At 46.9% G+C, this 24,845-nt stretch overlaps 1 protein-coding gene across 7 annotated transcripts in view; it reads right to left on the bottom strand.

Moving 5' to 3' along the window:
• SPTAN1 (spectrin alpha, non-erythrocytic 1) overlaps nucleotides 1-20,231 on the bottom strand; it is a 60,223-nt gene extending 39,992 nt beyond the window's left edge. For 5 of the 7 annotated variants that reach the window (XM_059925759.1, XM_059925760.1, XM_059925762.1 and 2 more), the window contains exons 1-10: nucleotides 20,078-20,230; nucleotides 17,350-17,400; nucleotides 9,284-9,523; nucleotides 8,177-8,302; nucleotides 3,936-4,076; nucleotides 3,561-3,707; nucleotides 2,073-2,206; nucleotides 1,761-1,905; nucleotides 1,531-1,685; nucleotides 711-846 (exon numbers count right to left, since the gene is read on the bottom strand). In XM_059925759.1, coding sequence (XP_059781742.1) covers nucleotides 711-846; nucleotides 1,531-1,685; nucleotides 1,761-1,905; nucleotides 2,073-2,206; nucleotides 3,561-3,707; nucleotides 3,936-4,076; nucleotides 8,177-8,302; nucleotides 9,284-9,523; nucleotides 17,350-17,382 — 1,257 coding nt within the window. In that variant the 5' untranslated portion in view covers nucleotides 17,383-17,400; nucleotides 20,078-20,230. Of the gene's footprint in view, nucleotides 1-710; nucleotides 847-1,530; nucleotides 1,686-1,760; nucleotides 1,906-2,072; nucleotides 2,207-3,560; nucleotides 3,708-3,935; nucleotides 4,077-8,176; nucleotides 8,303-9,283; nucleotides 9,524-17,349; nucleotides 17,401-20,077 lie in introns of all 7 variants that reach the window. The other 2 variants (XM_059925766.1, XM_059925761.1) reach the window with 2 other exon arrangements.
• Nucleotides 20,232-24,845: the final 4,614 nt, after the last annotated feature.

Below are 24,845 nucleotides of genomic sequence, written 5' to 3'. Positions count from 1 at the left end.
CCATCCCTTTATGCAGTGTTTCTTTTCTTTCATCAAAACTTTACAGCTTTCTCCACAGATGTCTTATACAACTTTTGTTAGATTTATTCCCAAGTATCTTATATTTTCCGATGCGATTATAAGTAGTATTTTTAAAAATTACGGTTCTAACTGCTGCTAGTGCAGAGGGGCATATCTGACTTTTGTATATTAATTTTTTATATCTAGCACCTCTCAGAAGACCTATGGTAATAATAATTTTTAAAATCTTGTTTAACAGTGTTTTCCAGAATTTCTTAGCCATAGAAACCCCTTCTTCTTCAGGTAAAGCCTATTAAGATCTCATAAAACTAGCTTCCCATGGATGCTCTCTGGGCAAACAGCAAATCATGAAATTTAAATTCACTCAAACCAACTATGAAATTCAGCATTTAAACAAAGACATTGTTTAAGGTGGCACAGGACACACATGCAAAACAGTAGCACGTCCACCTTGCCAGAGCTTGGCCCTTTGCTTTTACGAACCACAGTTATTCTCCTGACATGTAACTCCCTTAACCATCTATTAGAAGCAGGTAAAGCAAGTCTCCAAAGGAAAAACCAGCCACAATCCCTATGGTGAGAGCTACCTGTGAGCAAGGTTTCAGCCACTTCCGGCTATAAGTGACAGAGCTACAGTGATGCATTGTTTAGCTCATGGCTTTGCTTTTGGAAGACCCTGGAGACCTTACCTTGTGCTCCTGATGCCTATCCAGCAGGGCTTCGGCCCCAGCCACATCGTTGGCAAGTTCATCTGCATTGATGAGGGCTTTCATCTCAGTGACCCAGCTGGTAAGGTCTCTGAAGTCGGCAAGGAAGCGCTGAAGCCTGGGAAACCAAAGGTCAGTGAGGCGAGGTCTCCAGGGGAGGCCCCAGATGGAAGATACCGCCCTAGAGCTCTGAATTCATGTCCTCAGATGTCTAATGAACCATACAAACTCTAGCCCTTGGAAACATGGGACTCTTTCAAATCTAGACTATAAAGGAAAGCAAAAGAAGGCTGAAATCAAGCCTTTAAAATTTAGGTTCTGTCCATCACTATAATTCCCCAAGCTTGTCCCTTATTTTCAACTTCCTTGTCACTCCCCAGTTCAATCCTTAGTTATTAGTAAGAAGCATTCTCTCACTTTCAATCCTTGATTTACTCAATTTTAACAGAGTATTTCACATGATGCTCAGATTGCTAAAGAGATTATTTCCATTTCTATTGGTTCTAACACAGTGATATGGGATGGGATTTATAAAGTTATAAATATTATGTGTGTATATGCAAACACTACAAAGTTTCCAGTCTCCAAATATAACACAGAAATGTATTAAAATATACAATATAAAAATATATAACAAATACAGTAAGAAAAAGTCATCTGCCTTTTCTTACTAGAGGAAAGCTGTCAAGCTATACAGAAGGCTTCTCAGCAGAGAGAACTGACCGTCAACTCTGCCTTCCTCTCGCCTCTAAAACAAAAGCCCCCTGGTACGGGCTGCGGGGCCGTGGAGGAGCATTTCTACCTGTAGGAATCGTCGAGACGTGCGTGTCTCTCTGCGGCCAGGGTGCGGATCTGCTCCCAGTTGGTGATCAGCTCCTCTCGCTTCACTTGGATCTGGGTGGCGCTCAGAGGGTGGGACTGCTGCAGGCGGTCGGCCTCGGCGCACAGGGCTTTGACCTGCAGACACACTCTGTCAGGGCTGCTCTCCTGACCGGGCTAACTCATTTATAGTCAGCTGCTTTCAAAACCCACCTTGTCCTCCAACGCAGCGAGATCTCTCTCCAAACCCTCGTGTTTCCGAAGCAGAGCCTGGACGCTGGCCAGGTCCCGGCCAAAATCATCAGAGGCCATTAACTGTTCCTTCTCCTTAATCCAGCTGATGGTCTCGTCCACATCCCTACAGCACAGAGGCACCTGTTAATCCACGGTTACGACGTCCATCTGGGACTGGGACGCCACGCGGGGCCAAGACCCAGTCAGCCCCACATCTTCCTAGACTCGCCCTGGGCCTCAGCACGCCCCCCGGGGGACCCCTTCCCGCAAGCCCCTCACTCAGCTCGGTACCTGTTGAAGCGCTGAACCTCGGCGGCCCCGAACAGCTTCCCCTGCCTCTGGAGGGCCAGTCCCTTCAGCCGCTGCCAGCCTGCGTTCACCTCATCCTGCTTCATCTTGATGAGCTCCTCCTCGGGGTGCTGCTCCTGAGCCAGGAAGGGCAGAGACTGCGCTCAGACCAGCACCTCCGGCCCCACCAGCTGCCCGCCTGGCCTTGGCTCCCTGACGCGTCCGCCTCGGCAAACCTTACTGTTCTAAAGAAACACTGGCTTTTTGTGTGGAATGAAGGGGAGCTCATTCAAAAGGAGCTTCCATTTCTTGCTCTATAAAAAGGCGAGAGCCACTCTCTGCGCCCTGGAGCCGTGGGGCGAGTCTCTTTCTGTGCATCAGCACCAAACCCCCTGCGTTAAGGCCCTTCAGCTGCACCTCAGTTGGCGGCCTCGTCAACGCACCGCTCGCCCCAGCTGCTCCAAAGTTCACTGTTTCAAACGTCACGAGGCTATTAATAAGCATTCCTGCCCAGACACATGGTTTTCCAGGTCTGTTCCTGACTTCAGACTGGAGATATTCCTTTGAAAGTATCCTTCCCCACTAACCACATTCTGTCTTGTTTAAATAAAAATAACATGTAAAGTAATAAGGTGAAGCCCTTCCGGGTTGCGGGATCCACCTGTGAGACCTCGGGCTTGGCCCGCCTGCTCTCCTCAGCACAACCCTGGGACGGCCCAGGATTCCGGGGGCAGCTCACCCGCCACTTGGAAGGGTGAGATTACATCTGAGGAATGCTGGCTCTGGATCCAAAAGGGAACAAGTACCGGTCCCGAAGGATCTACATACATAAAATGTGTACCCCGCCCCCTAAATCAAGTTTTCCCTAAAGCAGAAACTCCCGAGTTCATCCTACTCGATGTCTCCGGAGCCCTGTGGCAGCAGGTGAGAATAAAGCGGCAGTGACAGGACCGCACATGCACGCAACTGGGAGAGGCTGCCCCACTCCCCTCTTAATGGCTCCTGAGCTCCCGGTGGAGAGCCATTCATCACGGGGCTCCCCAGGCTCCCGGGAGCCCAGGGAAGCTCCGACTCAGAAAGGAAGGGAAGAGCAATCCGGCAGTGGTGGACGTCTGCCAACCCTACGACGCTTTCACCACCACACCCTAGTCTGAGAAACCCCGACACCCAGTGTCAGCAGCCCAATAAAAGCTTCAGCCCTACCTGAAAGTGGGTGAAGGAAATAGATCAAAGGAACTCTGCCCTTCCTGCCCACGGCCACAAGTTAAAAAGCAGTTTCCAATTTAGGAGTGATCAGTATTGCCGCCTTACTTAGACCTAAACAGAACTCTTAGACATGCTTACCAAAACCTGCTCACTCAGAAATCAGGGACCCGATCAAAACTTCTCTTCTGGAAAAGTTAATGTAATGACGGTACATTACATTAATATTAAAGTAAAGGAAGTTAACGTGACGATGTTGTGAGAAGCACACAGCACTTCCCCATTTACCTGAATGAGCTTGGCGGCAAACTGGTTCACTTCATTAACTCTTTCTTCGTGGGCAGCCATGTCTGTTTGAAACTCTTCAAATTTCTTCTGTAAAACCTCCACGTGCTCCAGGTCCTGGCCCAGCTCCTCAGAAGTCACAATTGCTTCCTATTCAGGGACCACAACGGAACCAGAGTCACCAAAAAACACTTGGGAACAATGGCTTCCAGAACCCCATCATGAAATGGGCTCCGGAAGGGGCCGCGGCAGCCTCGGCAGACGCAGTTTTCTGTGTGCTGCGCTGCCGCTCTGCCGGCTCTCAGCTGCAGACGTGGAGGGGTCTCGTCCCCTTCTTTCCTCAAGGCCTCCCCAGCACACCTTCCTTCTCAAACGCACCTTGTCGTTGATCCAGTCCATCACGTCCTCACATTCTCGTAGGAACTGCACCAGCTTCTGGGCCTGGAGGAGCTTGATTCCTTTCTCCCGCATCTTCTCCAGAAGTAATTCCCATTGGCGGTGCAGCTCCATCAAACGAGTCTGGAGGTTAAAGAGCCCAACCCCACAGATTACAATCATTTCTGTGGGATCTGGCTCCTCCACAGAGTTCCAACAGGTTAGAAACCTCGCACAGCTCTGAACAAGTCTTTTTAAAAAGATAATCCCTACACTGAGGGGAAATTGTAAAGTTAACTGAGAAGAGGAAAATGCATACACTTCACAGTGGTTTGGTAGGTCTTAAAGTACAAAATAACTGACCTTTAGTAGGTAGATGTATTCTAGTTTACGCCAAGGAATTTACTATTATTTTATAATTATCAATTATTATTGATATCACATTATTTGGTAAGTATTTAGGTAATGTTTTTAGTTATATTAACTGTTAAATTATTACAATGGGATTTCTAGGTCAGAAGACTATTGGGGAAGGAAAGATGAGGTGTGATCGTGCAACCGCAGCAGGAATCACTGGAACGTGTGTTCTGAATTCACGGAGGTAAAGGGGAGAAAACAAGAGGTCCCACAGGCATCATACATGTAAAGAAATAACTATGAGGCACAAGTAAAGAGGAAAACCTTAGTATAAAGGTAAAAAGATGGGGTCCTGAAACACAATCAGCTATCAAAGAGGATTCCTGACAGAAGCTGTTTTGGTGCTTCCGTGAAAAGATGCAGCTTGTGGTACATACAGTGCATCCCAAGTGAGGTTTACATCAAGCTGCGCCCAGGTGGCAGCCACAGGCCCAAACAGTCACTTCCCAGCATTTTGGGTTCTCATAGCACAGTCCTAGTAAGGACTCGTCAAGAACTAGGGGGATTCTCATCAATTCAAGCTTAGGCGATGCAGTCTGGCATTCTAACCCAATCTCTAGGTGTTGATTACGCCTACCCAAGATACTGGGAGTTTCTGTATAACACAGACAGAAACAAGTGACACAAACACAAACAGTACCAGAAGAGAAACCTGGGATCCACCCATCGTTGAGATGCCACTCCCCACAAACTGAAAAGTTGAAAGCCACGGGATAGTCAACATGGGTGGATTCTCTTAGGAGCAAGTACTGGTGGTTCATTTGAAAGGAGAAAGCACTGGGAGGAAAATAAAGGCTCACACAATTCACTTCCACCACTACAATCACTTCCATCGCTGATGGTTCAAACCGGAGTCCACCACTGAGAAGGAAGTGAAAGGCATTCCCAGGCAAGGGGGAAAAGGCAACCAACAGCAAGTCAATACTCCACCTACTCGGATGTGGGAGCCAATGTGGGTGGCGGTCACTATGGGGCGCCACGCCGTCCGGTACGGTGTGAAAGTCTAAACCAGTGACAGACAGGTTATCCAGGACACAAACAGTCTTCACACCCCACCCACCTTCCTCTACGTTAACGTTGCCTGCCAAACTAAGCTACTGAGTTACTGGACCAGGTCAATTGCCAAGCCAGGATGACCGTGGGACCTGGGAGCACGAACGCAGGGATTAAATGAGAACCCTTTGCTTTTTTTTTTTTTTTTTTTTTTAATTTTTTGGCCGTACCGCGCTGCATACGGGATCTTGGTTCCCTGACCAGGGATCGAACCCACGCCCCCTGCAGTGGAAGCGCAGAGTCTTAACCGCTGGACCGCCAGGGAAGTCCCCCTTTTGCTCAAATTAAAATGAGGCCACAGAAGGCTCAAGAAAATCCTCACCTACAAGTCAGCCGTCAGTCTCTCACAAATCTCATTTCCATACCCTCGAGGGAAGAACCGGGGCCAGGCCTGTTCCAGGACTGGAACAACTTTCCCAGTATGTCTCCTCTTGTCAATACTGCAGTTTTGACAGAGGCCAGTTTCACAAGCTTGCTGGTGTCTGAGAGAGCGTGAGAGGGCAGGGAGGCAGGTGTGCTTAGGGAACGCGTGGACAGCTGGCAGGGTGGAGGAGAATCCTGGCCGGCTCAGGCAGAGCTCTCAACAGGGGCCCGAGCAAGCAGCAGCAGCTTTCAGAGAAGCAGTTGCGGGAAAAGAAAGGAAAGCTGATAGGAGTGAAACTCGGGCTGGGAAAATAAAGTGAATAACTGTAACCAAAGAAAGGAGTAGACCGAAGCACTGGTTCTGTCACCTATTAGCCGTGGGGACCTGAGCAAGTTGCTCACAATTCTCTGAGCCTCAGCTTCTACCCTTCTATACTATGGCTACCTCGCAAGCTTCTTGTGAAGATGAGAGATAACGTATGGAAAAGTCCTAGCGAAGTGTTCGCACATAAACAGCTCCTAACAGCTTCTCAACAAACAGTAGCTAACAGTAGTTTGAAATTTTTTTTTTTAATAAATTTATTTATTTTTGGCTGCGTTGGGTCTTTGTTGCTGCACGTGGGCTTTCTCTAGTTGTGGCGAGCGGGGGCTACTGTTCGTTGTGGTGTGCGGGCTTCTCATTGCAGTGGCTTCTCGTTGCGAAGCACAGGCCCTAGAGCGCGTGGGCTTCAGTAGTTGTGGCTCACGGGCTCTAGAGCGCAGGCTCAGTAGTTGTGGCGCACGGGCTTAGTTGCTCCGTGGCATCTTCCTGGACCAGGGCTTGAACCCGTGTCCCCTGCATTGGCAGGTGGATTCTTAACCACTGCGCCACCAGGGAAGTCCCTCAAATGCTGCTTTCATAAGATCTCTAAACAGGGAAGAGGGGAATGAAGAGAGCTTTGGGTCTCCCTTTCCCACACTAATTACTAAAGACAAACACTTGATCTATTTCTCATATTCCCCATCTGTAACCTGGTTAAACTAATACAGAGCAGCTGAATCAGCAAATCGGCACTCTGGCGGATTTCATTTACATTAAGACTATATACAAAAGAGTGGGGAAATGAGCAGATGCATCTTTGTACTTTCTTGGCTGCGCCACGCGGCATGCGGGATCTTAGTTCCCCAACCAGGGATCAAACCCACGCCCCCTGCAGTGGAAGCACGAAGTCTTAACCACCGGACCACCAGGGAAGTCCCACGTCTTTGTATTCAACTGCAGAGACACGTATTATATTGCCTGCATGGGTTGAATGTAGTAATTAAATGGCATATAGCATTTAGAATTTACTTTTATTGCCTGTTTACAATCATTACTAGTAATAGTTTATTATTAATAATAAGCTTAAGGCTAATTGCAAGTCTTCAGTATAAGACTGCAGAGTATATTAGAGCAAAAGAGACACAGTAAGTATTTACTAGACCAGAACCTAAGGGAATGAAATCCCTGTGGATGTTCCACTGTGGAGCTCAGGGAACAGCAGAGGATGAAACATTTCTAGCTGGGGCTTAAGAACGTGGCTTTCATCTTAGTCTTTGGGACTGCCTCGACAGGTCAAGGACTGAAAAGGCTGGTCCCTCAATGGAACGAGACTTTGGATGACAAAGAACAAAACACAAAGACAGATAAGAAGGAAATCAAAGACAGATGAGAGCATCCAGTTATGAGAAACTAAGCATGCACACTTCATCCTGAAGAGGCTTGTTAGCCCTTAATACCTTGGTATTGGAAATGTTAAACAAAACAGAGAAAGACCAATTATTGCCCCAGCCTCGACAAATGGCACCCAAACAAGCCAGACCAAGTTTGAGGACTCCTGCTTCAAAGTAAGCTACATCGCCACAGTCACCGACCAACAGGTACCACACGTCATTCCTCGCAGCTGGACCTTTAACAGGCTTGCTGACCAGACCTCAGTAAACCCCTCCTGGGGCAAGGCACCAAGATCCAGAGAGCAAGCTTTCCGACAGAGAACTTTATAGTGTCTGTGATTAATCCTATTTATCTTTGTGTCCTAATCCCTAAATTCACCAATTTCACTAATATGCTCTCCCATCCAATTACCATCTGAAAATGTTAAAAGTTTAATATATGCAATCTTCTTTAAAGTCTAATTGCATCCTAATTTGTTCTACAAAAAGAAAATTAATTTCCTCACTGAGTACACAAACGCTTGTTTATAGACATACTGAATCATCATATTACAAAAGCAGGAGTTGGGTAACTCCATCAGGATACTTCACAAATTCCTTTAAAAAGCTAGAAAAATCTATCTTTTTAGGAACCCAAATTTACATGTAAGCATTAATCCACATTCCTCTACCAACCAGACAGAGGAAGGCCATCCATACCAGGCACTGCTCTTACTCACCCTGATGGTTTCAGATGCAAAGTGCCCTTCTGAGATCATGAGGTTGCCAGTTTCATCCAGCTTCACAATGGCTCCCGAGTTGGCCTGCACCTCAGCTTCAAAGGCTTGATGCTTCTGCAGCTTGCCCTGTCAGTGGACCGTGAAATGAGCCACACGTGCTCCTTGGCACGCGTCATTCTGCCCCCAGCTCCCTATTATTCCCCCCCTCCTGCATCCCACTCCCTCTCTCTATGGACGCCTCACTCAGCCTCCCAACCATCCCCCTGCTGGTTCAATTACTCAAATGCTCTGCCTGCATCTATACTTGCCCTCTGAAAGCTTGGCCATTGAGGACCACAACTTTGCAGACAGCAAGATGCTACAAAGTATCATAATTTTCTTGTGTATCAGGAAATTAGCCTTTATGGACATCCAATCCCTTTTAGAAATACAGAACCACACGGAGAGCCTTCTTAGCATGTAGTGTTTATCTTTGACTAATCCATTCACATTCATTCATGATATGACTTTTTTTTAGCTTGCTTTAGAAGCCATACTCTTTGATTGATTTGATACATTCCATTTCTCAATACCTCTCTTTACTCACATGCTGAGCTGGGCAGGGCCTGCACCTAAACCAGCGTTCATCATTTTCTCTTCTCAGACGACTTTGGCATAGTAAGAGAACCATGGGTACAACCACTGTTCCACTTGCTAAAAAAAAGTCTTTCACCAAAATCAACAAGAAGAAAGGCTTTTTTTAAAAAAAAAAAAAAAACAGCTATACAAATTTTCACCAGCAACAACACTGTTAGCATACCTTTCTCAAAAACACATATTCCAAGAGATCAAACTAGACCTTCCCTGAAAAATGATGAAGGATCACCGATGGTTGTAAGGCAGTGGATTGAGAACCATCAGCTTAGAGCATCCGCAAAAGATAAATTAAAACCTGCAGGATTCCACATTCATGCTCACTAATACAATCACTAAGGGCTTTTCAGAATAGTGAGTTAGTCCTTCCTTATGTCTGATCTACATTCAGTCTCTCAAGGTCATAATTAGGTCTGTATAAATTTTGGGCAAAGACATCTGAGCTCTAGAGTTCTGGCAGCACCTCAGACACACCTGCAGGTTGGTTGGGTCTTTATAGTTCTCATCAGATGCGATCTGAAGTTTCTCCTGAATCCATTTCTCCAGCTCCTCAGCATCTCTTTGGAAAAACTGGAACCGGTACGAATCTTCAAGCTTCTGGCGCCTAAGCGTCGAAAGCTCCTTGAAGCGGTGGTATCTGTCCAGGACCTGCTGCCTCCTCTCCTGGATGTCCTCTGCTGTCTCCAGCACTTTGACCCCGCTTGGGTCCATTTTCTGAAAAGACAGAAAGTCCTGAAGTAAGCACATGACACCAAAATAGACTTAATGGCATTAGCCTCTTGGAAGGAAATAAAGAATTACGAGAGCCCGAGCAGACAAATGAATTGAAAGTGGTCCCTTCTCAGGAGCTAACAGTGAAGCCCAGGCCCCATTCCCTCGTAAAAAATGGCTGCCCAAGTGGGCCCCTCAGAGGATGCCTCACCAACACTGCAATGAGACCAGGCGAGAAATGTGAAGGGGAGAACTATGGTTTACACTGTCACTTCTACAGAGCCTTGAGAATTCAAAGGAAACACCAACTTTGGAGCTCAAAGAATTACTGAGAAATCCATTCAACAGTCCTCTCATCTGGTCTGTGCATTTCATGGTGTGGAGATTAGATAACATTTACTGTTAATTCAGCTTTTCTATCTTTCTAGATCTCAGCCTGTTATTCATTGAAGAAAAGGGAATGATTATCAAGTAACTTGAGTCTTTTTTTTTTTTTTTAATTAATTTATTTTTTTGGGCTGCGTTGGGTTTTCCCTGTTGCGTGAGGGCTTTCTCTAGTTGTAGTGAGCGGGGACTACTCTTCGTTGCGGTGTGCGGGCTTCTCATTGCTGTAGCTTCTCTTGATGCAGAGCACGGGCTCTAGGTGCGCGGGCTTCAGTAGTTGCGGCACGTGAGCTTCAGTAGTTGTGGCTCCCGGGCTCTAGAACGCGGGCTCAGTAGTTGTGGCGCACGGGCTTAGCTGCTCCGCGGCATGTGGGATCTTCCCAGACCAGGGCTCGAACCCGTGTCCCCTGCATTGGCGGGCGGATTCCTAACCACTGCACCACCAGGGAAGCCCAGTAACTGAGTCTTTAGCATCAAAATCCAACAGAATTTACCTAAAGTAGTGGATTTCTCAGTCACCCCAAAAAGTCAATCCTACAATCTCCTTCAGGCTGGGCAATGAACAGGCTTTGCTTCATCTGAATGCACAAAATTAAAAGAAAATCACAGCACATCTTTTAAAAAAAAGGTGTGGTGAAAGATTTATCCTACCTGACTCTTACCTGCTCCAGTTAACCACAAACACAGGCTAATTGAGTAGGTGGTACTTCCCCATAGCACTCAATCTACCCCAACTTTAAACTCTCAGATCTGGACAGTTTCACCAGCCTTTAATGTCAAAAAGAAAATCTGACCTATTTATGGGACAAACCCAGAATATGCTACCTGCTCTTCTCTCAGGAATAAGCCATTTTATCCTCTAACCAAGGAAGGACCCACAGAAGGAAACAGGTACACACTAATGACAAACAGCATGTAAATTTGTCAGTAACATGTGACCTTGTACGAGCTGCCTTCCCTCTCTGTGTCTCAATTTCCCAGAATGACTAAAAACACCAGTTGAAAATGAGATGGTCCCAAGACCCTTCTTCTAACTTTAAAATTACATTCTACAGAGAAGAGTCTGTGACCTGGTAAAAAAGCAGACCAGATAAGCTTTATGGTCTTTCCAGCTCTTGTTCCATAATTTATACAAGATATAAAAACTGTGCTGCCCAGGAAACATATTTGACAGCTCTTCCCGTTACCCTGTTCGCCTGGCCCAGCCGATGGGAAAGGATAAGCTGGCTAAGGATTAGGTCTGGAGGCCCCTGTGTGCCCCCTACTCCCTGCCCCCATCCAGCTGTGAGATAAACAACACTGCTAAGCTTGGGGCAAAGTTTCCAGCTCTTCAGAGAGAAAAGCAGCTTTAAGAGGTGTCAAGAAAAGTATCGACTGCACCTAACCAACTCTGAGGCCTATCTTTTCTATGAAGACACCTAGCTTCCTAGGGAGAGAACGTGAGGGGATTTTAGCCCTATCACCATTCCTTCCAAATTACTCTCCACATATTAACCAGTTATCTTTATTGTTTTTCTCCCACAAAGTCCAATGTACTTATTTGACTATAACAAGAAACATATTCTTTGCCACGTCATTCCCATGCTTTAAAACCGTTCATCACTCCCTTCTGAGAGAGGAAAGAATCCACCTCTTCAGTTGAACCTTCCAATCTGACCCAGCACACCTGACTGATATGTCTCACCCATGCCCCACACCCTCTTGGCACAGAGAAATATTCTCTTCCCAAACACATGATTCTCTCTAAAGACTCCAAGTCAGTTGTTCAGGCTTCCTTTGCCCAGAATGTTCTGTCTCTTCTCTGTCCGGATAACTCCCATTAATGTCTCAAGAGGAGCTGAAATGAGGAAGCTGCAGGGATCTGGCCTCCTTACCAAGCTGTACTGAAGGCTCCTTCCCTCCCTCCTTCTCTGATTTAATCACATTTTTCTGTAGATTTACAAAGCACTTGCACATACTTCTCACGGTATGATGAGACTGAGCAATGTAATCTTTGTTGTTGTGTCCCAGTTTCTTTCTTTCTTTTTTTTGTAAAGATTTTTTTTTGATGTGGACCATTTTTAAAGTCTTTATTGAATTTGTTACAATGTTGCTTCTGTTCTCCATTTTGGTTTTTGGCCACGAGATCTTAGCTCCCTGATGCCCCACATTGGAAGGAGGAGTCTTAACCACTGGACCACCAGGGAAGTCCCAATTGTGTCCCGATTTCTAGCAGACAGATGTCAGTAACAAATGTTTGTTTGAGTGCTGGAGAAGCAGCCCTGAGCTCCTCTGTGAAGGGTGAAGAGAGCTCCGTAGCCCACCCCAGTTTCATTTCTGTATCGTCAAACTGGAATTCTGGCCAGGTAACAGCTAGATTTGGGGGCTGAATGAACAGCTGGAATGTGCTGACTGAAGCTACACAACGGGGTGTCAACCTAATGACCAGACCTGAATTACTGAGCTTGGGTGGCCCACACCCGGTAACTGCTCTTTTCACGCTGGCAGGGTGGGACCTTGGGGAAATCAAGTTCAAGGAGGCACAGTTTTGTATCATCAATAGATAGCTGCGTCTGAAAAAAGTAGTTTCTATTCTTAAAATGGGCTTCAAGAAGAGTCCTTAAAACCAAAAACTGAGGGTAACCTTGACAAAGGAAACGTCTGTTAGGAACAGGGCAGTTCTGGTTTACGCTGCCGCCCTAGGACATCAGCCTCTTTGGGATCTTGACAAGAATCACTACCGGGTCCGGCCACATTTACGATTCACTCATTCACCTGCATGACCTGCTCCAGGCATACCTTACATCAAACTCCCTCATCAACCCCAAGTTACAGGCCCAGGGCAGGTTCACTTCCCAAACCAGAAAGTTCCCTCTGGCCGAAATGTTCTCTTCTCCCCCACTCCCAACTCGACCATTAATACCATTCAAACCCCTCCAAGTCTAAAGCAACTACGCTGTCCTCTCTGCAGCCCTGAATCAGAAGCCCTCACTCCCTCTCTGGCCCCCTTAGAGTACCATCACGTCACATTCTGCCACATGATTACTGTCTTTTCCCTGCGTTTTTGTAAGTTCTTTAGGGAATTTAGAGTTCCTAAGGGACTATAAAGGAGACCTTATCTTACTCTCTGACCACAGAACTCAGCACACATTTAGAGAGTCAATTACACTCTGAGCTTAGAAACAGAGAAACTGCTGTCACTTCATTATTAAGTGGTCAGGAGACAAAAGATCATCTAATAAGCAAGTTGTAGAGCTAGGGTGACCCAGGATGCTCCGGTTCCCAGACCAGCATGCTAGAACCAGTGATTCTTAACATGATCGGAGCTGACACACTCTTTATTAAAGGCTGTTCAGTTATTTATTAATTCCTTTTACTACCTTATATCTTTTCCATCCCCACTTAAGGGGGGAAAAATAGGGGGAAGGAGCATACATGAGTCATTAAAAAAAATCAAAATTAATTTTTTTAAGATTGAGTCTTCTTAAAGTTAGTAAACAATTAGTGTTAAGAATAATTTATAGGGACTTCCCTGGTGGCGCAGTGGTTGAGAGTCCACCTGCCAATGCAGGGGACATGGGTTCGAGCCCTGATCCGGGAAGATTCCACATGCCGCGGAGCAACTAAGCCCGTGTGCCACGACTACTGAGCCTGTGCTCTAGAGCCCGCGAGCCGCAACTACTGAGCCCGCGTGCCACAACTACTGAAGCCCGTGCGCCTAGAGCCCGTGCTCCGCAACAAGAGAAGCCATGACAATGAGAAGCCCACGCACTACAACAAAGAGTAGCCCCCGCTCGCCGCAAGTAGAGAAAGCCCGCGTGCAGCGACGAAGACCCAACACAGCCATAAAATAAATTAATAAAAAAAAAAAAAAGAATAATTTATATACTTCCTTTGTTCTCATCTCTCCGGAAACAGTTAGGTGGAGAAACAGTAGGAAACTGTGTGTCTAATTTGCTTGCTTATAAAATCTCCAAAGAATGTATAGCTAGTTATGCATGTAACAAAAGCTCCACTGTATGTGCCTTTCTACAAGATGCCTCAGTCTTTAGATTAATGTCTATGGAGTTTGTCCTGCCTCCCCAGATGACAGGATTCACTGCATTTCCTTTAGCTGCCACGGAAATCTCTAAACGGTCACATTCGGAAGCAGCCCTTTCTGATGAAAAAAGAATTCCCAACATAATACTGAAAAGGTTCCCCCTGAGCAAGCCCCTCGGCCTGGGTTCCGCTTGCTGATCTGACCCTACCAATCCAGGGAGACAGTCCAGCGAGGCCCTGCTGAAATTAACCAACCTAAAAGGCCCTCTTTGTCACCCCAGTGAAGTAGAACAAGTCAATTCTATACCAAGTGCTTTGGTCAGGCAATAATGGACTTTTCTTTCCTGCAGTAGATCAGCTGACGCCAGTAGGTGGGAGCTTGGCCAAGTCACAACTGGCTGTTTCCAGGGAGCTGGGCATCTGAAAGTCAGCAGTGCTCTCCCACTGCTGTGGGCACTCAGAGTTTTCATTTGCATGATTACAGGAGCCAAGGATGACAGGTTAACGGCAGTTCCCCCCCAACCCCTTCTCCTGATAGGGAGCTGTCTCTATGCAAGTTCCAGTTTCTCTTTGCTCCTAAATGGCTCATTTCCACAGACTACATTAAACACAGGAAAAAATCTCCTATCTCTAAAGAACTATTGCCACCCAAAGGTGCTACGACCTCTCACCCAAAACTCTGTGAGAGTTAGTGGAATTTTCTGGACTCTGCCTGTGTGCACCGTGTTCCCTGAGGCTGCCGCACACGGCAAGAACTCCACCCCAGGCCAGAAATGTGCAGCTGACTGATAAGGCGGACTCCACAGAGAATGCCCTGGGCTGTTCCCAGCCTTAATAATGGGATTAACACCTTTTGAGAGCTAGAAAGGAAGACTTTGGGAAATGTGCCATTAAAAAAAAAAAAATCTCCAACTATACCAGCCTATCTATCTATTCCACTAACTGCCTAAAAACCGCAAAGGAGCCAAATTCCAGGACAGCAATCAACTGACTGCTTATCTCAACTCTGATTTTGTCAATCAGGTCTATGTTTGCGGCTAACGAAGGAGGGGAGACGAAGGGCTAAACGTACTCTCTGTTTAAGGACAGCTTCCCATTTAAGGGAACTGAAGAAAAAAGGTCATATTTTGGCAAATAATTATTAGAGAAGACTGGCTATTTTTAAATGCTGCTGCAATGCAGCAGTCAAAATGTTAGCTGCATCATTCAGCAAGTAATGTGAATTGAGCACAGAGGATAAAACAGGAATTACAACTATGTCCTCTATTGTAATAAATAAAAAGAACTTGTCAGCATTCTTACAATACAGCTACATCTCTGAGAAGAAAGCCAAGATATGAATCTTGGCTAGAAAGTTCTGGTTTAATCCAAAGTCATGCATGAGAATGACTCCTCATAACCAACACCAACTTATACACATTATCAACGGAAAATGATTCCTACAAAAGAAGCTAGCCATTAATTAATATCTTTGTCTTCTTGACAACTGCCAACAGACAGCTGTTCGAGGCAGTTCTTGGTATGTACTTAGGGAAGTTTTTAAAGCCTTACCCTCATCCACAGAAGCTATAAGGCCACTGTGCAAGGGGAGGTGTCTGTCTCTGGAGGGCGGGGAGAGGCAGTGGGTGGGAAGGACACTGTTAAGCAACAGAAAAGACTGTGGAGACACACACTTTCAAACCAAAGGTCAAACGCTTCCAACTCTGCTCACTTGGCACCTGCAGTGAGTGAGTAGCTTAGGATACCCTCACGCAGATCTTGGAGACTGGAAGAATTCACTAGTCAGAGCTTCCCTCTGGAACCTCAGAAGAGAGTAAAACTGTCGTGAAGACAAGAGGAGTGTCTATTTGGAAACAAAGGTCTGGGAGTGCCGACATCTTAGCGAGCTGAATGTGGCAGACAGGGGCGTTTGGAACACTGCAAGATGAATTCAGACCTCAGGCAGGACATCAGATATATTGTTTCGCAGGGAAAGGGATTTTCAGGATGAAGAGTGCATTTGGCTCTATGGAAAAATTCATAAACATCACCCAGAGCAAAATGTCAGAGGAACCATCCATCAGTTCTGTTTTTGTTGCTTAGTCAGAGCCCAAAGGTGCAGAACCAACAATGCCCTTTTTCCCTGGCTTAGAAAGCCAGCATATTTTACATTTCCAAAGCAGGAGAACTACATCCACGGATGCGCAAGGGCTCCCTGAGAACAAAGCACCAAAGAATTGGTGAGCACCATAAAATGTGATGCCAACTGATTCTCAGATTAAGTGAATTAAGTCAAAACCAGCTCGGCTGCAGATTTTAGTGGGAGACCTGAGGGTAAGCAAAGGGGTAAATAATATATAAATTAAGAATTTTAACCATGGAAAAACCAGAAATATTTTTGCTTAAACCACATTCCAATCAGGATTGTAGATCTGCACGTCAGCCTTCAAATTGATTAATTCATTTCAACTTGTTAGCAGGATTCTGCAGAGGTGAGCAGGGATTTAGCTTAAAGAAGCAAAAGATTCATACTGCACTACATCAAAATCCAGAAACGCCAAGCAAGGTTGAGAAAACTTACTTCTGAATGCCTCCCAAACACTACCTTGCTGCTACTTACCTTTTATAACCTGTAAAATCCAGATGAGAGGTGTTTAAGTGCAAAATATTGTTACTGAGATTCAAAACAGGAAAAAGGTATAACGTGCCCATTTTTATAAACCTTGTTTAAACAATTAATCCGTCTGATTTATAAAAGGGCTTGCCTTGGATTTATCACCCATAATCACTAGAAATTTGCAGAGCTTATATTTCTGCTTATGGGATATCAAGACATTAATTTTAAGCATTTTTCTTTCTGAAAAAGGTCCAATTTAGCAAACACTCAAAAACTGTATACAAATAAAAACATGGGTAGTGAGCTTTTTTATAAACAAGGAAATGCAAGTTCCATTTCATTATAAGGATTGTGGCAAAAAACGTAAACCAATGGAAACAGGAAACAAACCCAAGTTTACAATATTTGTCAAATTGAAAAACACTATTTTTACATGTTTTCAGATTATTTTTTCTAAATATCTAAGATAATGTGTTTAGTCCCTTGGTTTTTAAGAACCAAGTAACCATCAATAAAAAAAATTAGCAAACAGTACATGCAGACACCAGTAGGGTGATAAGAAATTAATACATTCATGCCTTAAAGAGAGGAAGGTAAAAAAACAAAGGCTTTGGAAATTTTAGAATAAATCTACTAAGACTTTTGTTCATGTAACACCAAAGAAAACAAACAAAAGCCCAAACCCTAACCAATTTGCTTAACAGGTCATGCAGGCAGGGTTTTTTCCCCCTCTCTTTGCATCATTCAACCTCTTTGACACATATGTGCCTTCACTGCAAACCAGGCAAAACCGAAAAGGTAACACATTTCCTGCATGCTGGTCAAATACCTGGACTCTGCGTTTACGAAACGATGACAACATGATGGAAAAATGTGGCGTCTGAAGAGGGAGGGGGAAGAGCAAGATAACAAGCTTCTAAGGGCAAACTGAACACAATAATTTCACAATGAAGAAAACAGATCTTTAAAAATATATGAATACAGGTAAAAATCAAATTTCAGCTATTTTCCCAGCGCCCTTCTCATTCTACAGAGCTTCTAAACCAGGAATTTAAAATGCAGAAAGAACCAAGGTTCTCTGGTCTGAGCAGATGTGCTGCCTTGGCCACGTCATATCCTCTTCTGGGTCTCAGTTTCCCAATTTTCAAATAATCCTGAATAATACTAAATATCCCTTTTAACACTAGACGTGCACTCCCCCAATCCACGTTCCGATAAATTAGCTGAGATTCCCAGTACTAGATGATTTCTGTACCCCCTTCCATTCAGTAATAAAATAGCATAATTTCGTGAAGTCATCAGAAACAAGAACGAACTCAAGCTACAAAGATCGAATTTGGGCCTAGTTTACTGGGACATTTCCTTCACAAAATACTATTTCCTGTTCAAAACCCATACAAGAGGAGTATGCAGAAGAGGTGGAGGGAAGTACAAGCGCAGCTGCTCCTGCCCACTGGCCCCAAGCGATCAGTTCTGTGGGCCTCCTCTGCATTCCTGGAGTCGGCATTTGCCATCAGGGCGCTGCATTCTTCTACCTACTCCGACCACAGCTGATGGGCTGCAGCAGACCCACCGCACGACTAGCAGAGTCCTCGCATAGCCCATGGAGGATTGATTACAAGGCCGGATTCGTGCCCACTGTCCTTAGTGCAGGTTCAGCAATGACAGGACTGTGGACTACTCCTGACACCCACGTCTCAGCATCTGCAGTCGCCCCCCGCCCCCGCCGCCCCCACGCCCAATGGAAGAAGGCAGGTAAAGGAAAAGCAGAGGAAATTCTAACCCAGGGAACCAAAAGATATACTTAAAAACAGCTCTCCCCACCTAAACCTGTTCATGAGATTGCTTGACAAGCTCATATTGTGAGCCTGTGACATATCAGGTTGCTAATTATTCGATTCCTACAAACGCCCTGCCAAAGACCAAAAGCATATCGGAGAATGTTACCCAGCTGACCGTTTACTGCAAGTCTGCCTCACACCTGTCCAGCAGAGAGGAAATCCACCTTCTGAGTCTCGGCTCTCCATCTAGGTCCCTGGATAACAGCTAACACACTTTCAGGGTCCCTTTGAGTAATACTGGCCCAGTTACTAAAAAAGGCTTACTGTTAATTTCCTGCACAGAGGCCCTTACTGCAGCACGTTTTTATTTTCCTGCAGCACATTTTTAAAACTCGGACTTCAATTTGACCTTTCGAAAGCTGACATTAGCTGCAGACAAAAGGGAAAATACATGACTAGTCAGATGAGTTGGAACCTTGGCTGGATGGCTTCATACAGCTGAGTGTTCCCACCGCTGTTCTTCAGGTTTTCTGTTTCCTGGCTGCAGACACTCCCACCCTTCCATCTTTGACACATTCTGTTTTAGTTAAGTCCAATTGCTATGACGACGCAATTTCTCAACACATTCTGAAAATATTTCATATGGTCTCTCTTCTCTTCTTCCCTAACAGCCATCATGGTAAGTTCTTCTAAAATACCATGATGAAGACAGAACAAAGGGCCTACATAGTCTAGGATCTATTATACAAAAGAGATTTGACAAGGTGTCGGCCAGTTCAAGCATCATCTCAACCCAGCTTCCTGAGCTATTCAAGCTTTTAATTTAAAACATATTCAACCCTTAACCTTGACAAGCCCTTTGTTTAAAATACATTATAACCCAGTACCTCAGAGACTTTTAAAAGCAATTTTCTTTGGGAAGCATCTAATGAAATTCGCAGGGACTGCTTTCAAACAAAAGGCTGCTCTATCATTCAACACCGGCATGGCTGTAGAATTTCTGACAAATAATAATTATGTCCTCGACTCGAAAGACCCGGTCTCGGGGCAAGAAAAAAAAAAAAAAAAGAACTCTAAGCTATTAAGTTATTTGGTTTGGGTCTCATACAAAGCAAGCGCCGCACCTACCTGCTATTTACAAGCAAATCACAGTTGGGTAAGAAAAATATGTTTATTACAGATAAGAAACGGAGATGGCCGGTCTCGGACCTTTCCGTCCAGAGAAGACCAAGAACCGCCACACAGGATGAAATTAAGGTCAAAGAGCCCTTTACTCCCGGCTTTTTCTCCTTCAAGGGCTGGGCCGGCATTGCTGATGGGGATTTGAGAAAAGGAGCTGCACAAGTCGCTCCCCACTGAGGGAAGGGATTGGGGGCGGTGGGGGGAGCGCTCTGCGGAGAGGGGGATGGAGAAACGATCCGGACCAGGAAGCCCCCGCCCCACCTGCCGCAGCCGGATGGAGCAGGGCGGGGCCGGAGCCAGGCTGGGCGGCGGGGAAGGACCCGGCGGCCTCGCCGCCCCCTCCGCCCAGTCAATGACATTCCAGCGGCCGGCGCCCAGGCTCGGCCCGGCTGCTCCTCCGCAGCCCACGCACCACAAGCCGGTCGCGGCCGGCTCGCCCGGTTCCCCGCCCGACGAAGGGAGCGGCGAGGCCGGCCGGGCTCACCTGTCCGCGCGCTGGCCCCGCCCTGCCCCAGGGGCCGTCGGCTCCCCGCCCAGGGGTCGGCCGCCCTCGGGCCTCGCTCCCGCCCTGAGTTCGCCCGCTCCCCCTCTCACCGGCTCCTGGGGGTGAGGGCAGTGGGTGCGTCGGGCCGGGGGTGCTGGAGGAACCGACGGGGCTCAGCGGCCTCCGTTCCTCCCCGTTCGCTCCGCAGCGGGTAGTGACGGCGGCGCGCGCGCCCCGCCTCTTTTATAGGCGGCCACGCGCGTTCCGGCGGCGGGCGGTCGCGAGCTCGGGGGAAGCGCCGCAGCGCGGCGCGAGGGGCGGGGGCGAGCGCCGGCCAACCAAAGGGGGCGGAGCTCCCGCCTGCTCGCTGCCCGATCACCCGGCGGAAAGGGCCGAGCGTTCCCGGAAAGAGCCGAAGCGGCGATGCGGCGGAAGAGTCGAGCCCCGGGAGGGCCGCGGGAGGGCCGCGGGAGGGTGGGGAAGGAAGAGTGCGCGCGCCAGGGGTGGGGGTTGATGGTGCAGTGGAGTCGCTGCCTCCGCCCAGGCGGGCAGAGATGCTCCGGCCGCACCGCCCTCCCCGCAGCTGGCATCCTCCAATCTTGCCCCTCCCCGCCCTGCAGAGAATCTTCGCCAGCCACCCCTCCGCCCCTGGGAGCCCTTCCAGGACTGCAGCGAAGGGCGGGGCAGGGCCATCGCCGCAGTCTGGCAGGGGATGCTGCGCGTCCCAGCCGGAAAAACGCCCAGTCCCAAAGGGTGAGATCACCCGTGTGTTTTTCTTCCTCCTTCCCCCTTTCCCTAGGAGAAGGCTGGTGCCGGGGCCCCAAGTCAGCCTTCTCGGGTGGGAGTTGGGGTCAAGAAACCGAGGATGATTTGGGACTCCGGGTTTGAGAAGGTGGTAAGAAAAGGCCGAATCCGATCCTAAAAAATAAAGTCGACTAATTCGGTGTTTATGTCTGTCATTCCGAGATTTGAAGAGTTAATAATTTCTTATATTCTTACATCAATAGCTTTCGGACAGCTCAGCAGTGGAATAGGATGCATTCGTCGTATTTTATAAATGAGACATTGATTCTACTCGCCATTATTAATTGACCTTTCCTTTTGTACCAAGCACTATGCTATGTGTGTTACCTTTTTAAAAAATCTTTTTGCAATAATTTTATGATTTAGGTATTATTTCCTCATTTTACAAAAGAGCCCTGACATGGAAGCTAGGTCTCTTGCCCTGGATCAGGCAGCTAGCAAGAGGAAAAGCAAGGATTTGAATCCAGGCAGTCAGAACCTTCTCTTAAACAGTGTGCTATACTGCCTTGCCGTAGGAAAGGGAGGCATTGTGATGGTGGATGCTGGAATGCTGAGAAAAGAAAAACAGAGGATTTCTGGAATTTCTGTTCCTTACAGTCTTAGCAGTTTAAGGGCCTGGCTCTGTAGCTAGAAGCCCTCAAGTAGGACGCCCTTTCCCCACCCCCATGACAGCTGGGTGACAGCCATAGAGAGTAGCATCCGGATCATTCCTGTGCAGTCAGGCAGACCAGGAGCTCTGCAGCTCAGGAAGGCCTCAGCCTCCTGGTTACCAAGCACTCTCCCCTTTAAATAAATATAAAGGCACTAGGCACTGCACCAGAACTTGGGCCCGGGCCCAGCCCTGAGCTTCTTGGTCCTCAGTAGTTTGGCTTCTTCCCTGTGCCTGGGATCTGTAATCGGGTTTCTGAGCTGCTCCGGCTGGAGCCCTGATAATGAGGAAAAACTCCCCTATTCCCTTACTCTACCAGAGTGCAGAGAAAGAAAAGGAGTGGCCACACCCCAGAAGCGGCTTTACAGAATCTGGAGGAAAGACACAGGAGCTGAGAGGCATTTCCTGCAATCCTCCATGTAGAGAAAACAGGACCGGGTAACTCCTGCCTGGGGTGTGCATTTCTGGGAACAGCTGATGGCGTCTTCTCCAGTGGGTAGCAGCAAAATGTTTAACCAAATACTCAGCTCTGGGTACAAAATGGCTAACACAATCATAGCTCTCCAAAATTTCCAAGACCGTCTGCTCCAGCAAAGAACCGGGCTCAAGGCTGTGGACAGGAGCTGCAAAAAAGGAAGTATTTTTCTTTTATATCAATCTGGCCTCCTAGTGAAATGGGGGTTTTGCTTTTACCAGGCGCAAAACAGATTTGAGATCTTAGAGACAGCTTCTGTATTGATACAGAAATGAAAGTCTTATTTGTCGATCCTTTGTCTGATCTGAGACATGGCCAAAACCCAGTGCCTCCAGCCCTGTGTAGTGCCCACCCACTCACCCACCCCATCCGCATTTGGCACTGGAAATGAGACATTTAGAAAGCCCTTCTTCCTGTGTTCTACTGTCTGCCTACCTCACCTCCCACCAATTTCACCATATGCCTGACACTCTGCTAGGTGTGGGGAAGGAGATGATAAAGCAGATACTGGCTTTCTTTGTTTTCTGAGAGCCACTCATTCAGAACAAAAACAAAAAAGGGCAGCACAGCGGCTCTGTAACCAATCTAGTCATGTCCATCCCATCCTCTTGCAAAGGCGGGGACACAGTTAGGACTGAATTCCGAGCTCCTTTTTCTTTCTTCTGTTTTTGGCTGTGCTTTGCGGCTTGTGGCATCTCAGTTCCCTGACCAGGGACTGAACCTGGGCCATGGCAGTGAAAGCCTGGAATCCTAATCACTAGGCCACCAGGGAGCTCCCCCAAGCTCCTTTTTCTATTCTTGCAGTTCTAGGAAGGTTTGATATGTGCCCTAAGCTTAGGCATTTAGGTAGTCCCAATACCTTTCCGAGTCATTCGAGAGGTCAACCATTGGGAGAATCTCTCTCTTTCTCTAACACACACAAACACACACACGCACACACACACACACACACACACACACACACACACACACACACACAGGAAAGTTAACAGGCAAGCACCACTCTTTTATCCCCTCCCAAGAAGGGAGCCGATTGGGAAGTCACCCTGGCAGGTGCACTGTACTTCTTCCCAGATGAGATTCTGCAGTGTCAGAGCTGGCAAGGAATAGCACAGATCTTCAAAACAGTGACTGGAAGAACCTTGAAGACATTCTGCTAAGTGGAATAAACCAGACACAAAAGGACAAATATTGTATGATGCCACTTACAGGAGAACCCTAGAATAGTCATATTCACAGAGAGAAAGTGGAGCTGGGGTTGCCAGGGCCTGTGGGGATGGGAAAATGGGGAGCTAGTATTTAAGGGGTACAGAGTGGCAGTTTTGCAAGATGAGAAAGTTCTGGAGATGGATGGTGTTGATGGTTAACACAACAGTGTGAGTGTGCTTGATGCCAGACAACTAACTGTACACTTAAAAATGGTTTAAACTGTAAATTTTATGTTAAATTTTAAACTGTAAATGTTACATTACTTTACAATGACTGCCTCTGAAATCAGGGGCCACATTAGAGAAGAGGCCTGATAGCTGCTGGGAGCATGGACTTGACAGGCTAGTTTGCCTAAGAGGACCGTAAGTGACAGCAGAAATGTGAGCCCCTCACTCCCCTGGCACATCTTCCTAATCCAGCTGGCTTATTTCCTGTATGTACTCTCGCGGGACCACCTTTTAAGCCCCATCAGTCTCTCTCCTTCCTATTCATCCTGAACACACAGAATTAGTTTCATAAACCATGTGAAACCTTCTCAAAAAATTCTAGTAGCAAACTTCCCTGGTGGTGCAGTGGTTAAGAATCCGCCTGCCAACGCAGGGGACACGGGTTTGAACCCTGGTCCGGGAAGATCCCACATGCTGCGGAGCAACTAAGCCCGTGCGCCACAACTACTGAGCCTGTGCTCTAGAGCCCGTGAGCCACAACTACTGAGCCCACGAGCCACAACTACTGAAGCCCATGTGCCACAACTACTGGAGCCCCCGTGCCTAGAGCCCATGCTCTGCAACGAGAAGCCACTGCAATGAGAAGCCCACGCACCGCAGCCAAGAGTAGCCCCCGTTCACTGCAACTAGAGAAAGCCCGTGCAGCAATGAAGACCCAACGCAGCCATAAATAAATAAATAAAATTCTAGTAGCTTCCCACTGCCTACCGAATCACCCAAACGATTTTATTGATTATTTTTTTATATAAATATTTTAATTAATTAATTTATTTTTGTCTGCATTGGGTCTTCCTTTGCTGCATGTGGGCTTTCTCTAGTTGCGGCAAGCAGGGGCTACACTTCATTGCAGTGCGTGGGCTTCTCATTGCAGTGGCTTCTCTTGTTGCGGAGCACAGGCTCTAGGCACACAGGCTTCAGTAGTTGTGGCACGTGGGCTCAGTAGTTGTGGCACACGGGCTCAGTAGTTGTGGCTCGCGAGCTCTAGAGTGCAAGCTCAGTAGTTGCAGTGCACGGGCTTAGTTGCTCCTCGGCATGTGGGATCTTCCCTGACCAGGGATCGAACCCGTGTCCCCTGCATTGACAGGAGGATTCTTAACCACTGTGCCACCAGGGAAGTCCCCACCCAAACTATTTTAATAGAGATTCCGAAGCCTCCACAAACTTTCCACAGCATTATTTCCTACTGCTCTTCTCTAGGTCTGAGCTTAGCCACTTCCTAAACAGGTTATTTATTCTTCCAACATCATGCTTTTGCTCATACTTTCCCCCTAAATTAGAATGTCCTTCTTTCCTAACACCCACTCCTCATTTCTGACAAATCTCACCCATTTTGAGTTTATGTAAGTAGAACCTTTCTGGAAGAGCAGTTTGGCAATATGGATCAGCATATGAAATTTGCATGCCACTTGACACAACATTATATTTAGGAATATAACCTAAGAAGGTAGAAAATATATTTAAGAATGTTAATAACTGTAAAAAAAAGAATTAGAAGCAGCTAGTCACCAACTGAA

This window comes from Balaenoptera ricei, chromosome 6 (genome assembly GCF_028023285.1).
Source record: "Balaenoptera ricei isolate mBalRic1 chromosome 6, mBalRic1.hap2, whole genome shotgun sequence".
NCBI lineage: Eukaryota > Metazoa > Chordata > Mammalia > Artiodactyla > Balaenopteridae > Balaenoptera > Balaenoptera ricei.
Note: the sequence above shows the minus strand (reverse complement) of the source record. Positions and strands in the feature narration are given on the sequence as shown.